Genomic DNA, 15978 nt, shown 5'->3' with positions numbered 1-15978 from the left:
GGGTGTCATCCGTACGCTGGTATCGCAGTGAGGCTGGCGGGGGTGCTGTCGTGGTGGCGAAGAGGGACTGTAGGCAATGAAGTACCTGTCGCTCTGGCTAAGGACATGATGGCGCGAATAATGCGAAAGCGTACAGTGCATGGGAAAATCCAACTACTCCGGAGTACCTAGGTAGGTGCATCGCGTCGACAGGTTTGTTGATAACGTAGTGGCTGCGATGGCGGGCTGGGAGGGAGTGGGGAACTTGCATGGCGTGTTGCCAGAAGCTGATTGGCTGCGCGGGTGGACGCTGGCTCAGTCGTGCCTTCCTTTCCTAAATAGCGCTCCTGCCCATGTGACCATCTCTGCTCCTTCCTCGTGATTCAACGCTCCAGGGCTTAGAAGTCGGTCGTTCAACTCTGCTGAAATCGACAAACAATCCTGCTTGAAGACAGCCGAGAGTCTGCAGTTCTCTGTTCTCTTTTCCCAAATCCAAGAGCCTGAGCGCTGCTTGTCGAGCAAGTTATCGCGCCTCCGCCCGTCACCTGATATCGTGTATCGAACGTCGCAAACGAACGACCTCGGAAGCCGTACCATCTATCGGTAAGTGAGCATTATGGTTCTTTTCGCGACCGCCGAAAAGCCCTGCATAGACGTGCGCCTGCGCTTCTGCACGGCCTCGCCTGCTGGGAGAAGTGCACCTGGCGTCGTGGTGCCTCGAGGCCCGCCCGTTCGCTCGCTGGCCGCGGTGGTGGTGTTCGGCATCCCGCGCTCCACCGAAGCACGACGCCGTCGTGCACTTCTTCTTACGACCCACACGCTCGCACGATACGACGGCTCTCTTTTCGGTTATGACAGTTGCGTCTCACAGCAACGGCCATATGGACGCGCCCAATCCTTCTGCTTGGTGGCTTCGTCGCACCACCTTGACCTACTCACCTGCTCGCGCCCGTGCTAATGTTTGTCGAACGCAGGCCTTTCTTCATATGCGCTCCCCAAGCGCTTGATTGCTACATCAAGTCGTCTCCGGCTTGTGCATGAACCGGTGGGCACAACGCGGCTTACAACCAAGTCGGGTGCTTTGCGCCTGCGACTCACGCTTCGAGCGCGTTTCTGCCACTTTCACCAGCCTTCCCATACGTCACCCGCCTAATTCACTCATCCCCAGCTACCTCTGGGTCGCCCAAAGGAGCATTTCGTTCTAGCCAGACTTCAGCGCCACACTCACCATAGGCTCTGTACATCCCAGGCCTCGCCGTCTCAGCAACCGCGCGCAGAACCTCGACGCCGATCCTAGTGTTTAACGCGGATTCGAGCTGCTTCCATTCATCCCTCCCAGATACCCCACCAGACGCCATGGCTGATACCGCCGGATACCCTACCGACGGCAAGCTGGATGCACACAACGTCCACACCAACAAGCGGAAGCGCGACACGCGCGATCAAGGCCTGAACCGACCTGCTCCCCATTCCGCCAACAACGACCTCACCGACCAAGCCACTGCTTCATTCCTCGCCGCGCATAACGCCGCCGACGACGACATGCAGCAACAGTTCGACGTACACCACAACGGTGGGACCAACACCGCGAGTGTTGGCGACACTGCCGCCGCAGCGCTTGCCTATCACCAGATGACGGTCCCCCAGGCGACAGAACTCCAGTTCCAGCCACAGAACTCAGGCGACGGCTCCTTCAGCATGGGAGACCACGGCCAACAACAAACGGGCATGCAAGACTTTAGTCTCGAAGCTTTGAAGGCAGCTACACAGACGGGTCGTCCCGGTCAAACAGCACCCAGCGACTCGCCACCGCAAAGCTCTGCGCACAAACCTCAAGTCGGCACAGATGAGTGGCACAAGGTCCGGAGAGACAACCACAAAGAAGGTAGGCATCCGTGCGAGCCCTCCTAGATACAGTTGCTAACTGCTGCATAGTCGAACGCCGCCGTCGCGAAACTATCAACGAGGGAATCAACGAACTAGCCAAGATCGTCCCTGGCTGCGAGAAGAACAAGGGCTCCATCCTGCAACGGGCTGTCCAATTCATTACTCAATTGAAGGAGAACGAGCAACAAAACATCGAAAAGTGGACGCTTGAAAAGCTACTCACCGAGCAAGCCATCACCGAGCTCAGCGCTAGTTGCGACAAGTTCAAGGCCGAATGCCAACGGGCGTGGGACGAGTGCAATATCTACAAGCGCACATGCGAAGCCAACGGCATCATACCCGACGAGATCAAAGAGCGCCAGGAGAACGGCGAACAGACGGGAGCTAATCCCATGTAGAACTGGGAAGATGCCTCGCTTTTCGACTATCTCATCGACGCGATAGCAACCTTGCCTTGATAGCCATGTTCGGGAGACACATATCTGTACTTCTTTTCTCGACCTGTCGGTCTAGTGTTCATTGTCCGCACTGGCAGTGCGGCAGATTATGTTATGTTCGGCGTAAAGTTGTGGAGATATCACTCGCTCTTTAGGGACGGGGTTTTCTTATTCGTTTGCATCCGGCGGCAGCGATCGCGGTGCGCCTGGGTTGGCCTCTCCCATACAGACAACCAAGGCTTCTCTTACGTCTTTTGATGGCTAGCGACACATTTTACAGAAGGGAGGCGTTCTGCAATGGTACATCACTTTCGGTATTCAATGCCCATCGCTAAATGTTATGAGAACTTGTTGTTGTGATAGCTTTCAACATGCGAACTTCGCATAAATGAATGTTTAGCCTGAGTCGCGCTAATCGGAGCCCCTGCTTATCCATCCGTTAGCGGACGGCGCATCCCACCTGCCGTGCATACACAGCGCAACTCACCTTCTTGAACCGTGAAGACACCTCCCTCGCTGCTCTCCCAGACTGAATCGTCTCAGGATCATGATCAGCACGTGAAAGGAGTCCCAGACATGGTGGGCGCAGCACGTTTCCACCAACCCGACGACCCCACGCCCACATAATTCACGCGACCGACCATGGCTGACAGCGACGTGCCCGGAGAGCCACTTGTGCCTCCCATACTGGATGCAGCTGAGCTGATCGGGAACTCCAGCGCCGATTTCCCCGTCATTGAGGCGGAGCCTGAGGAAGAGCTCAATCTGCCCCTCGATACCGCCGAGCAGCAGCGCATACTGCTGCAACAGGACCAGGACCAGCCCCAAGCCGGGCCTCCCCTCACTCTGCCAGCCCGCCCCGGCCTGCAACGAGGCAATTCAGTTCCTACGCCCGCGCCGAACCTGCCCCCGCCCGCACCGCCCGTACCGCCGCCCGACACGCCACAGAATGACTCGCTTTCGCTCGCGCAACTGCAGAACCTCGTGAGGGGCATACCCAAGGTCGAGCCTGCCCCGTACGCTTTCACATACGATGACGCATCATCTTTCGAAGAAGAGCTGGAGGAGTGGTTCTCGTATGCGGTCGAGGAGCAGGCAATGCTGCTCAAAACCCAGGCGTCCTACGCGTTGGAGTGGAGCGCATTCCATGGCTTGAACGACGTATCCAATGGCGAAGACGGCTTGGACTGGGCTACGGCAACGACCACACAACACGAGGACTTTTTGCGAAATCTATTGGAAGGACTGAAAGAAGTCGATCCTGTCCTGAGGCTGAAGAAGCTTGAGGCATTGGTCTATGTGCTCCTCGGGTGCTGGCATGAGACGGCAGGGCTTCCTGATCCAGCTGTGAGCGAGGCACCAGAGTCGAGCACGACTTCGACGCGCAACGCTGCATACGTCAAATCAGGCCGGCAGGCATCGCTCATCAAGCGCAACGTGCACCTTCTCGCCGAGAGTGGTGGTGTACAGATTATTGTGGACGCACTCAGCTCGTCGCTCTTGCGGGCATGCGGGGCAGACGTCACACCTGAAGCCCAGCGCGATTCCAAAGAAGCAGAACGACGCGAGATTTGGTGTACTATGACTGCCGTCTATATCTTGTTGGAGGTCGCACGCGACGAGGAAAAGACGCAGGATAGCCGCACCCTCAGAAGCGCCATTCTCGACTTGGACAAGCCAGGTCTTCTTATGCTTTTCGTGGATCTTATCGCGAAACTGCGGTGGGACGAATCAATCAATCTACCGCTTAGCAAGATCTCACTGCTACTCTGGAAGGCCATGTTGGTGACTTTCGGCGGGCTTGCAGAAGTTGCCAAGGTCAAAGAGACCTTCCGGGACACCAGCCTCGAGTCAGAGGACTCCAAGGGTCAGCCACTCATCACCGCTTCCCCCCTTGATTACCACCTCTTTCGACAAGAAATAAGCTCCAAGTATCCCGCCTACAATCCCCCACTTCCCGTATTTCCTCTCGAGCCAGAGAACAATTCCATCCTGCCGCCACTGAAGAACCATCCTAATAAAGTAGCTGGCAATCATGTGTTTGGCTCTGGGCTGGGCGACACAAATGGTAACAGCACATCCATCCTGCATCAACCGGTTCATATCGCAACTCCGGCACCCTCACCTCCTCCTTCGCCTGCAGGCCCCGGTGGCAAAGGTGGAAAGAAGCAGAACTACCAAACGAACCAACTGTTCCCGTTCTTGTATCCGCCACTCGATGAGTCTAGTAACAAGTTGGGCGGAAAGGGCTCGACCGACCTACAGGACCTTCTGGTGGGACGCAAGTGGGAGGGCTCAGACATTCCTGCCTCAATCTTGGAAGCCGCGGAACTGTTTGCTAAACGCATGAAGGCCACTCGCGCCATGAAGCAGCTCTGGGAGGAACGTGTCGCATTTATGAAGTACGAGCGCGGTTGGACAGGCCCTGACGAAAACCCTGATATCGAAGAATTGTCACTCGAACCGAATGATAAAGCACAGCCACCGAAACTCGCACCTGGCAGCAACGAAGAGCGATTGCACTTAGTCGAGGAATTCTATGTGAGTAAGCCAAAGATTGATAAGGATGCATCCGCTGATAGTTCACTAGCGCATCGCACTGCCCAACCTACAGTCACTGATCATCGTTCTGATTAAAGCCATTCTTGCGCATGTTACGGCACTCGTCACACAGTCTAGTGGCACCAATGGGCTCCAAAGCGGATTTCAATTTCAGGACAACCAGAACGGCACAACCGCCGGACGGCCTGACATGAGCGGCATGAACGGACATGGTAGTACCGTGGCGACTAACGAGGAGCTTGATGCGATGCGCACTCAAGAAGTCCTGGACAAAGCGGTCACAGGCACCTTAATACTGATCCTTAAATGGTTCAAAGTGTCCCACATCCTCAAGTTCGAGTACATCACGCAGCTACTAGTCGACTCAAGCTACGTTCCATTGATCTTGAAACTACTACAACTTCAAGAGGTGGAGAAAATTGTGAACTTCAAGAGTGAGCAAGAAGAGCTGAATTTCTTCAACTTTTGCCGAACCCATTCCAGAAACGCCTCTGAAGAGGATCGCCCTGGTGGAAATGAAGCAGAAGCGCATGACGGTGAATCTGACGAAGACGACGCCGTCCCACCCCCGATCCGTTTGTCCAGAGAAGACTCGAACGAATCAGGTGTCGAGCCAGCCCTACCACCTGCCCAGCTACAACCTCCAGAGGTAGACGAGCTCGGCTTTCCGACAAACGAGCTGCCTAAAGAGCCAATTACCAACTTCTCATGGCGCGCTTTCTTCACGTCAATCAACTACCTGCGGATCATGCAGAAGATCTGCAAGAACAAGGCTCATCGCAACCTCATGCTTGTTTCGTACAAGTCTTCTCAGTTCCTTCGCAAAAGTCTCAAAGTACCACAGCCGGAACTGCGCCTGTACACACTCAAGCTATTCAAGAATCAAGTTCCGTACTGCGGTCGCAAGTGGCGACAGTCCAACATGCGCGTCATCACTGCAGTCTATTTGCACTGTCGACCTGAGCTCCGAGACGACTGGTTGGCGGGAAGTGATGTGGACGCGGAGGTCGACGAAAGCGTCCCACTCGAACAAGCTTTACGATCGCTCACACACTGGCACAACCTCAAGCGATACCCTGAAAGCCTAGGTGCTAAACCTGGCGTTCTCGAGGAGGAACAAGATTTCTTCCGCAACGAGCTCGAAAAGATGGACTGGGGTGAAGAGGCTGCGAATGAAGGCGAGCTAGAGCACGGATGGCCGGACCTTCCGGTTGAGGGTTGGTGAACATCTACCCCCTCGCTCCTGACCATTCCATCGCCTAGCACCTTGGTCCATTTGATATCCAGTCTGGATGTCATATTAATATTTGGCGCAGATGATTCCCAGCGCGGTCGATTCCTCGAGCGACCCAAGTATCAGCTACATCGGCGCAGAGAAGCAGTGCGAAGTGGAAGACTGGCGAGACCGACACTATCGCGTTCCATCTCAGAATCACCTCCCAAAACATGGCCTGGCGCAACGAGGTCAAGAAGTTCAAGGCGTGTCTCTCGGTGGGATATTCACAGCGAACTAGAAGACCTAGTCATAGCATCGACACGTGCTGATAGCGATGACGACAATGACGAACATGCAAGGGATAACGAATTTGATGAGTCGAGGAAGGATAGAGTCAAGTTTCATCTAAATCATTTGAACGACGGCTGGCAGAGGAAAGGAACTCGAGAGCTGCAACGTGAGAGGAGAGCGAAAAGCGAAGGCACCGCATCTAGTCCAGAGGCTGTTTAATGACTAGACATGCGACAGACGATGCTGCATCTTTTTTCGCAAGCTGCGGATCTGGCCAAGGATACTCGTAGAACACAAAAGCACCCAAGAAACAATCGCATCAAATAGCGCATGGTTCTCATAAACGCTGAGCACTTGGGCTTGATGCAGTGATGTAGATGCTTGACGTTCAAATGCCGCGGCAATTGAGGCTAATATCGTCATCGTGTGATTGTACTGAAGATAAAGTGCAATACACGGCGTTGGAGCTAGCACAGCATCAGGTCAGACAGTCTAGACAGCAAATGACCGCCAATTAGCCATCAGTATATCCGGCTTACCTAGGGTAGCTTTGCAAAAGAAGAAATGCGGCCCGTCTTGCCTGACTCGGGATGGCACTACCCCGAGCTCCCCACAGGTTGGGGTTAGGTAAAAGACGTCGGCGTCTGCTCTGTCGTCGGAATAATTGAACTCATTCGTTCTCCAACTTTCGTCACTTTCCTTGTAGAGTTCTGTTTTGAGTCTTCTGCGTGTGTGCTTGTAAATATTCCGGATTGTAGCACTAATTGAACACACGGCACCATGTCAAAGGTTTTCGACTATGCCGAGGGTCAGTTACCGCTTCCGCATTCCGGTTGAACCTTCATCGCTAACACTCCAAATCAGTCGCGCAGCACAACACCGCCGAAAGCTGCTGGGTAATTCTCTACGGCAATGTCTACGATGTAACGCGCTTCATCCCCAAGCACCCTGGCGGCTCCAAAGTCATCCTCCAACTCGCCGGCACCGACGCAACCGAAGAATACGATCCCATCCACCCGCCGGGCATCCTCGAAGAGAACCTCGAAGCTTCCGATAAGCTCGGCACCATCAACCCAGACACGCTCCCGAAAGAGGAGAAGACACCAGAGGAGACGGGCGAGGCGCAAGAGGAAGGTCCGGTCGATCTGGACAGTCTGCTGAATCTCGACGAGATTGAAGAGGTGGCAACAAAGCAAATACCGTACAAGGCCTGGGCATACTACTTCTCCGCGAGTGACGACCTGCAGAGCAAGTCCTTCAACAACAGCGTATACCGAAGCATACTGCTGCGACCACGCGTCTTCGTCGACTGCACCCGCTGCGACACCTCCACATCCTTCATCGGCAACAATGTCAAACTCCCCATCTACGTTTCGCCCGCCGCCATGGCGCGTCTCGCCAACGCCGACGGCGAATGGGGCATCGCGCAAGCCTGTTCGCAATACGGCGCCATGCAAATAATCTCTCAAAACGCGTCCATGACGCCCGAGCAAATCGTCGCAGACGCCACCCCCGGCCAGGTCTTCGGCTGGCAACTCTACGTGCAGAACGAGCGTCAGAAGAGTGAAGCCATCCTCGCCCGCATGAACAAACTCGACTGCATTAAATTCATCTGCCTCACGCTCGACGCGCCCGTCCCCGGTAAGCGCGAACACGACGAGCGCAGCAAGAACGTTGGCTCCAACCTCCCCGTGCGCGCCTCGGTCCAGGAATCACAATCGCTGTCTAAGACTAGCACGAGCGCAGTTACACCCACACAAGCCAGTGAAGATGAGAAGCCAAAGCCGAAGTCAATGGGCATGGGTCAGTCGTTATTCTGGGGCACAGCTGCAGACTTGACGTGGCGTTCCACTCTACCTTGGCTAGCAAAACACACAGATAAGCCCATCGTGCTCAAGGGCATTCAGACACATGAAGACGCCTACCTGGCTTCTCTACACGCACCCCATGTCAAAGCTATTATCCTGTCAAATCACGGCGGCAGAGCTCTCGACACCGCGCCACCGGCCGTACACACGCTTCTTGAGATACGAAAGTACTGCCCTGAAGTCTTCGATCGCATCGAGGTATGGGTAGACGGCGGCATCAAGCGCGGAACAGATGTAGTCAAGGCACTCTGTCTCGGTGCCAAAGGTGTGGGCGTGGGACGGGCGGCGTTGTTTGGATTGGGCGCGGGTGGTAAGGAGGGTGTTGCGAGGGTTCTTGAGAGTAAGTCTTTGTTGACATCGCCCTTTTTCTGTGATTTAGCACTAACACTTTACAACAGTCCTGAAAGCGGAAACGGAGACGTGCATGCGTTTACTGGGTGTGGAAAAGGTGGAGCAGTTGGGCATGCAGTACATCAACACGCGAGCTGTTGAGCGCGATATCTGGGATGGGCCGGGCATGGAGAGGGCTGCTGTGAAGGCTAAGTTGTAGAGAAAGATCTATTCTTGTTGGCAGCCGTTGAGTATTCGGACAAACTCCCAGAAAGTTAAGAAATGAGGAACTCTTGTGAGCGTCGCTATGTCGGACTTGCCGATGCCTGATCCTACTTCTTGTTCTCAGGTCCTAGCTTGGTGGTTTTACCTTTCGTTGAGTCTTGGTTTCACGCCTCGCGTCCGAAATTGCGGCATGTTACCAGTCCTTGGGCCGCGTGTCGATTGTGGCCTGACTATTCACATGTTCACCAGAGCCCGATCAGACTATGTTTTAAGAGGAACATGGTGTTCTGTAGAAGGTTTGACGGTAGACTGTTTCACGTGCTACTTGGCGCCCTTATTTCCACGCAAACGGGAATGTTGCTTCACGGCACCACGTCGTACAACTAGAGAAACTGAATAAGCGCGCTTCGATCTAGATTATGAAGAATGTAACGCCAACAAGGTCCCTAAGCAATGTAGACTTCTATGATAGATATGTTCGTATTTTCGTTGTATGGGACAGCACAATTGGCCAGACTTCTCGTGGCACAGCATCGCAAGGTGGACTAGACTCGGGGCCATACCTCCGTCGAGACACCACCCATTTGAGAACCCTTACAAGCACAGCTTGCAATACTTAAGCTTCGTGGATCAGCCCATTCTGCTAATTTCTCTGGGAACCCCGAGTTTGGCTTCGGCCCGCTGTCTCAACGTGTTACCTTGGCTGGGCGTTCGTCTCGGAAACGCTAGGGTTACGCTACGAAGAGGAGTACACGGCATCTGAACCTACTTTGCTGGTGATGTCTTGGAGGATACCAAGGACACTAGTGCTGTTTTCTTGGCCAGTCGGAATTCAGTGTAGCATTTGGTGAAATGGTCTAGAACAATGTCGGAGTGATAGTCGGATCTTCCGCGAGGGGATAGTCGTGGAATTCTTGAAGACTGAGTTCCTTTACCATGGTAAAACGGTTTTGAGACATGGCACCACTTCTCTATGGTGAACATCCAGTTGACCCGTCGAATAGCTTAACGCCGGTCTACGACTTCCCCATCACACGTTTCACTGGTGAATGTGATGGAGTAGTGATAGCATGAGGCCTTCATTCTTACTCAGATTCTACCTGTGCATGCTATAGAGCGAGGGTTTTCCTAGTGCGAGCGTATACACGTCTGAAGGCATCCAGCGTCGTGCCTGAAAGGTGGAGTTGCGTGGTTACATAGGAAAACCAAGCCACCCCTGTTCCTTGCCGATGTATCAAACGGCGCCACCAACCAAAATTCAGCCTTACCCACCATGTTGGTTCGTACTAACGCTCCTGCAGCCTGCCACGTGTGTGCCTTCTGCATCAGGCATGTACCCTCTATCCCCCACCAAGGGTTGTTCTTCACCAATGCTTCAACAACGTGCTCGTAGCTTCGCCCGCTCCGTGCCGGATACAGCGTCTCCTTTGACTTGTACCGCGCCCTGTACTGCTGGCATCGCAGAAAGGCTATTGGGGCGTTTAATGACGTTGCTTGTCCATAGTGACACCTGACGCTGCGCGCAATCTTGAGAGGAACGCGCTAGAAGGGTGGCTGATTGCTGATTGATGCAGACGCCTAGGATAATGCAGTCTGACGTCCTCGTCGACGTTGCAAACCCAATCAGGATATGCATCTATGGTTTCGGGGATTCTTACAGCTGGCTCGGTTGCGGCACGATCCTAACGCCGCATTCATTATGAAGACATAGGCCGGCTGTGGCGGCAGTAGGTCCAATGCTATAGCTGTTTGCATGCGATAGGAGCACAGCGAGGCCAAAAGAGATTGGCCCACGGGACCTGTTTGGAAGGGGAAGAGCATTCCGTGCATTAGAGCAGGCAGGGGCTTTGAGGTATTCCATAGCCCTCCGGTGATGCAGCTTGACATCATCCTCTCCAGAGGCATGGTAAATAGTGCAAGTGGACCCGAATGGCCTGCCGCCCTGTTCTCGTGATGCTACTCCCACTGGAGGACCCTGAAAAGCTATCGTGAGGAGCTCGGACAGCTGTTGGATGCAAAGCGACGGGGGCTGAGCTTGCGAGCTTGCTTCACTATTCGCGGCCGCGGTGAGATTGCGATGATGAGGTACGGGTGCGCGCGCGGGGCCCAAATGGGGGAAATTATATAAAGCGACCCTGACACTTATCAGGCCCGTGGACTACTGTGTGTTTCGAAACATCTTTACTGTGTTGCTCATCTTGATGACCGTGGTACTGCCTTCCTAAATCAAGATCAACGGACTATTTCACCGCGACTGCGCCCCTTCTCTCCGTTACGATCGTCTAAATACGGGTTCCCGTCCAAGATATCTTGCCCTTCTCAGAACACATCTCGACCTCATCTCTCCTTCTCTCTGCTTCTCTCGGCTGCGCCTCATCTACCCCGGCTACCACTTCCGCCCGCTCGATCCGGTCAACTACGCACCATGAAGGACTGCCCGACGTGCAAAGGCAATGGAACCACCAAGTGCGACGCCTGCAATGGCAAGGGCTGCCCATCGTGCAAGCGGTCCGGCAGCAACAAGTGCAGCGTGTGTGAAGGCACCGGCGCGATACATGCGGAGCATTGAGCTGGTCCTGTAAACGAGCTGGAACTCCGAGGTACGTACTTTTCTCAAACCGTCGCGCACGGCAGGCAGCACAGCCACAGGCCCCCTCCCTTACACAGCGCATCATTCACTCTCATGTCTGAGCGCTAGCCGATTGCCTCCGAGACACGACCGAGCATCGACTGACATATCGCAGATCATCCTCGTCCTACCCATTCATTTCATTTCCCTTTGTCCCATTAGCGTTTTACACACAGTCTTTATCGTCGCGCGGGCGCAGAAAACGATCAAGTTGGTCACCGTGTGGGGGGTTGCGAAGAGCGAGATACGCAGAGGCGGCAGGATTGCGGCACTGGAAAAGGCACGTCAGCCAACACGTGCATGAGATTATACCCAAGGAGGCAATTTCCGACTGTTCCGGAGTTTCAAAGTTTAAGGCGTTGACGGTCTGTCACTTTTTTCATTGGCCGAACTTAATTGTGATTGCGAAAGAGCTGGATTTTACGGGTTTGAGGGTATCGCGAGGACGGGGGGTTGGGTTGGGTTGATGACGTTTGTCGTTGTCGGCTCGCTTTGGCTCGGGCTACCAGTAGTGCTGCGGCTGCCGTTTCGCCAACGCGGTAATGCGAGCTCCTGAGCACTCGTCGCTTAGATAGCAATCACAAACTACTTCCCGCTCTGAATGCAGGCCGTCGTTGTGCATCCGTATACGTTATGCGCGGCTTGCACAGGATGTGCAGTCTGGTCTTGCCGAATGCATGACCAGCAGCGTGTCCGGTAACTGCCGCAGGAACGGTGAGTGACAGGAACGACAGGAACGACGCGTTCTAGCGCCTCTTTCGCGGAAAGAGGCCATCATCTTGAATCTCAACTTTTGTCCAACTCAAACAAGGTTGCCAGCGATACTAGATGCCAGTCGCAGAACGTATCTCCGCAGGCTCGATAGGAGCAGCGTCGACACTTCCATCCCTCGAACCCACCCGCGATACCGTCGGACGTGGAACACTTCTCGGCGATCAACTTGAGCTTTCTCGCGGAAACTAGCTGGAAGGGTCATCGCTACCTGACTGGAAGATGTCACTCAATGGGGCATTTGTTACAAAGCGTTCGGCCAGAACCAACGCGCTCAACCCGTATTCCTGGACCAATAGCCCAAGACCACGTCTCCAAAGGCTCGTACCTGAGTACATGGCTGGGCACGCATGACGAAGACGCGAACCTGTGCGCTTAGGGCCATGATCGTTCAATGGTATCGTTTAATGGGTATCTTCAGCGCGTAGAGTATACCCACAGTGAGCAGAAATCGGCATGAAACAAGTCACCTTTGGTGTCACTATCACGGGACAGGCTTTTGATAACCTTCACGGCGCAGCCTCTAATGTAGGGGAATTTCCTGCTGGCCTTCATGCAAAGAAGAAGGGATATATAGGCGGTGTTTTGCAAGCTACATGATTAGAGAGACGTACCTATACCGTTGCATCGATACTTGTGACTGGGTTATCACGCTACACAGAATGGGGCTACTATTGCGCGGCTGATTAAGATCTAGCAGCTTATTATAGCAATAACAGTGTACCAATACCCTTCAGGAGGCAAGTCACTGAGCGTCTGAAATGTGTGCCGCATATGTGTAGAAAGTGTGGCATCAATTAAGCGCTTCCTACCAGTGTTGATATAGACATCCTGCGACCCTTTCTGTTCAATGTACCCTGCCCCCATTAAGTTCTCTACCCTATTACTTTAATGGAATAGGGTTTGCTTCACCTGTGCCAGCTGTTAAGAACTGCAGTGTTTACGGGAATCAAACACTGTAACAATAGTGCGGGGAGTAGATAATGCAAACCAGATAAGCACACTACTATAAAAGTCTAATTGCCCAAGTGCTTGCGTATCCAATAGTAGCCCTGAGGCCATCATCCTTTAACCTTTTAGTCTGGGATTGAGGAGGCTGAGTAGTGAGGCAGACATGCTTAAATCAAGTTATCTTCAGTCTATATAGTAGCGGCTTCAAAAGTCCTGCAAACCCAGGCAAAATCTACAAGGTTAAGATTGATCGCAAGTGAGCGTTAACAACTACTGAGCTCATATGTGGCAGAGCTTGTTTGTGTGTAGCTTTAAATTGAGTGTTGATCTACAAGAAGATTCAACCTCCAAGTCTCTCGCACAATCAATGACCGAAGCTTAAAGACAAGCTCAGTATAAATAAGAATCGACCATAGTTAGAACGATGGGCCATATTTAAGGAGACAAGATCTGATGTTTGCGCAGAATGAAGTGATGTTCATGCATTCTCGGAGTCTGCCCCACCTTCAGTCCCCGCCACCACGCAAAAATTGAGCGCCAATGCGGCCGACACCACTCTTTGTTTCCTTGGATGAGAATGCAATGTAGACGTCCACGAGAGCAAAAAACGACCGATGTGGGACTCGAACCCACAGCCTCAGCCTTAGGAGGGCTGCGCGCTACCATTGCGCCAACCGGCCAGATGTTGCTTGATGACAAAATTTGCTGTAACAAAACCTATATTCGTGTAACAAAAACGGAAATTGCTGCCTTCGGACCCCAATCGCAGAACAAAGACCCTCCGGTCATGTGCCGGCCAAGTTCGGCTCTCTACACCCTTTCATTCTTCTTCAGGTATATCGATCCTTCGCTTTTGGCTCTGGTCTACAATGAGTAAAACCTCACGAGGCGAGGGTTGCACTGTAGGATCGCGAACGCGGTCTGTCAAGACAACAAAGAGGCAGCTGGGCTGGTACGTTCGAATTCATGCTGTTGAATACTATGGATATCTCCTTTTTGAGTAAGCCTCCCCTATCTTACTATATACCCGCTCCATGGCAAAATGCTCGCTGATCTTACAAGAGCCCACGCGCTAAAAAACCAGAGTATCATAAAACATGGCCAGAACGTAGATGCGTAACCCATCAACAAATATCAATCAACCGCCCCGGTACACGACATGTCAAAGTCGCTCTAGGCACTTTCAGCCCTTCCACTGCCTCCGCCTTCCCGGCTAGTCCTTCTCTTCGGCGTTGGTCTTACGTCTGCCCTCCCTTCCGTGGCAGCTTCGTACCCACCGTCTTCTTCCATTTCACTCATGCTTGAGGCGTTGCTAAGCATACTGGCCCTCTTACTCTGCCAAGGCAGATTACCCTCATTAGGCGTGCTGGGTCGAGAGCTGGCGGCAGGTCTTTGCGGTGGCTGGCGTGCCGACTGCGCGTTGCCCTGTGTGATGGTTGTGCTGGAGCGGAGAGAAGACTTGCGACTTGTAGTCGTGCCATTCGACGCGTTGCTCCACCGGCGCTCATGGCTTTCCATTGGGCGGAGGCGACCGTCCATGTCTACGTCTGGTGTGGGCGTCGTGCTGCGTGACGAGCTTCTCGAATGCGATCCCTCTCTTCCTCTGGCGGCTTGCAAGGTGCTTAGTCGCCGTTTCCGCGAGCCAGTGTGTGAGAGACTGTGGCTGTGACCGTGGTGGTGTCCGCTCTTTTCGACGTCTGCACTCCGTCCACTGATACCGCGAGCGCGCTTCCATCCCCGCCAGCCTGTCCACCACAGCCAACCTCCTTCTTCTCTGGCAATCTCGCGTTGTCTGGCCCGGACGCGCTTCCGCAGCTCAGCTCGTCGCTCGTTCTCGGTGGCCCAGTATTCGTTCCTGTAAACCTCCCACTCTTGTCGGAAGTCGGGCGTGAAAGGCTTCGGGAGCAGGAGCAGCTTGATGTAGTCGCCTCCAGGCGCAATGTCTTCTTCGGCGTATTCCTTGCCGTCTTCCGTTATGCGATGGCGGGGTCGGCCTCCGTCCAAGGCGTGCTTGTTCTCCTGCGCAATGTTGATAAAGTGGTATGAACTGCCGCCCTGCTCGCCTCCCCACAGCCCGCCCGAGAAGGGCACGATGAAGTGTCCCCATTCCACGAGCTCCCTCCACCATGGCCCTCTGATTACAACAATCTTGGCATTCATGCCCCTCAGGCCTCGGTTCGCGACTCCGATCCAGCGACGCGGCCAGCGTACTCCTCTTTCCCATTGGCCCGTCGCCCAGAAGAGCAGAGCTGTGACTACGCCTGTGATGAAGCCCACCTTCTGCAGCATGTCAACGAGCCAGTATTGTGACCCGCCAATGCCCTTGCCATCCTCTCGCGGGCGCAGCCACAGCAGGTAGAAGCAGAAGCCGATCCATACGGCGAGCAGTGTGAGGACAAAGGTGTTCTGCCGCCGCCGAGCGCGGAGGGTGAGGTACTGGCTGCGGAGGCTGGCCTCGAGGATGAGCAGGTTCAGGTAGATCTGCGGCGGCGACGAGGGCAGGAGCGACGTCGGGTCGCTGAGGACGGGCGGGCGCGGCGTCTTGATGGTGGGCAGGCGGCCGTTGGCATCGTGGGGCGAATCGGAGAGGATGGACGCTGAGTATGGCGGCGGGTCTCGCTCGACGCTCTCGGCCACCCTGTGCAAGCTCGTGCTCGGCGCCGGCGCGCCTTTGACGATCTGGTCGAGTGTTTGCGGCGCCATCACGCCTCTGTCTGGGGATGCCGTGCGCGTGTCGGTAGAAATGACATGTGAATGCGACGCTGGCGACACGGAGGTGCGAGTGTTGCTATGAGATCTTGTCCTCGGCTGGTGTCCTTCTCTCTACCACCA

At 54.2% G+C, this 15978-nt stretch overlaps 4 protein-coding genes and 1 non-coding gene across 5 annotated transcripts; 3 read left to right on the top strand and 2 right to left on the bottom strand.

Annotated features, from left to right (window-relative positions):
- Positions 1–1335: 1335 nt before the first annotated feature.
- On the top strand, positions 1336–2264 carry J4E93_003410 (uncharacterized protein; the record flags this gene model as incomplete). The annotated part of the gene is made up of 2 exons (XM_049341347.1): positions 1336–1864; positions 1915–2264. 2 exons carry the CDS (start codon positions 1336–1338, stop codon positions 2262–2264), a joined length of 879 nt encoding a protein of 292 aa, XP_049200852.1.
- A 681-nt stretch (positions 2265–2945) lies between these two features.
- Positions 2946–6090, top strand: J4E93_003409 (uncharacterized protein; the record flags this gene model as incomplete). The annotated part of the gene is made up of 2 exons (XM_049341346.1): positions 2946–4844; positions 4894–6090. The coding sequence occupies 2 exons, from the start codon at positions 2946–2948 to the stop codon at positions 6088–6090; spliced, it is 3096 nt and encodes a 1031-aa protein (XP_049200851.1).
- A 1062-nt stretch (positions 6091–7152) lies between these two features.
- J4E93_003408 (uncharacterized protein) lies at positions 7153–8790 on the top strand (the record flags this gene model as incomplete). Its single annotated transcript, XM_049341345.1, has 3 exons — positions 7153–7180; positions 7237–8580; positions 8639–8790. 3 exons carry the CDS (start codon positions 7153–7155, stop codon positions 8788–8790), a joined length of 1524 nt encoding a protein of 507 aa, XP_049200850.1.
- Positions 8791–13754: 4964 nt separating this feature from the next.
- J4E93_003407 lies at positions 13755–13826 on the bottom strand. Its single transcript has one exon. It is a non-coding gene; the product is annotated as a tRNA-Arg (tRNA).
- Positions 13827–14319: 493 nt separating this feature from the next.
- Positions 14320–15849, bottom strand: J4E93_003406 (uncharacterized protein; the record flags this gene model as incomplete). The annotated part of the gene is made up of 1 exon (XM_049341344.1): positions 14320–15849. The coding sequence occupies one exon, from the start codon at positions 15847–15849 to the stop codon at positions 14320–14322; it is 1530 nt and encodes a 509-aa protein (XP_049200849.1).
- Between the last annotated feature and the right edge of the window lie 129 nt (positions 15850–15978).

The sequence above is a fragment of the Alternaria ventricosa genome (genome assembly GCF_023758065.1).
Source record: "Alternaria ventricosa strain BMP 2768 chromosome Unknown scaffold_5, whole genome shotgun sequence".
NCBI lineage: Eukaryota > Fungi > Ascomycota > Dothideomycetes > Pleosporales > Pleosporaceae > Alternaria > Alternaria ventricosa.
Note: the sequence above shows the minus strand (reverse complement) of the source record. Positions and strands in the feature narration are given on the sequence as shown.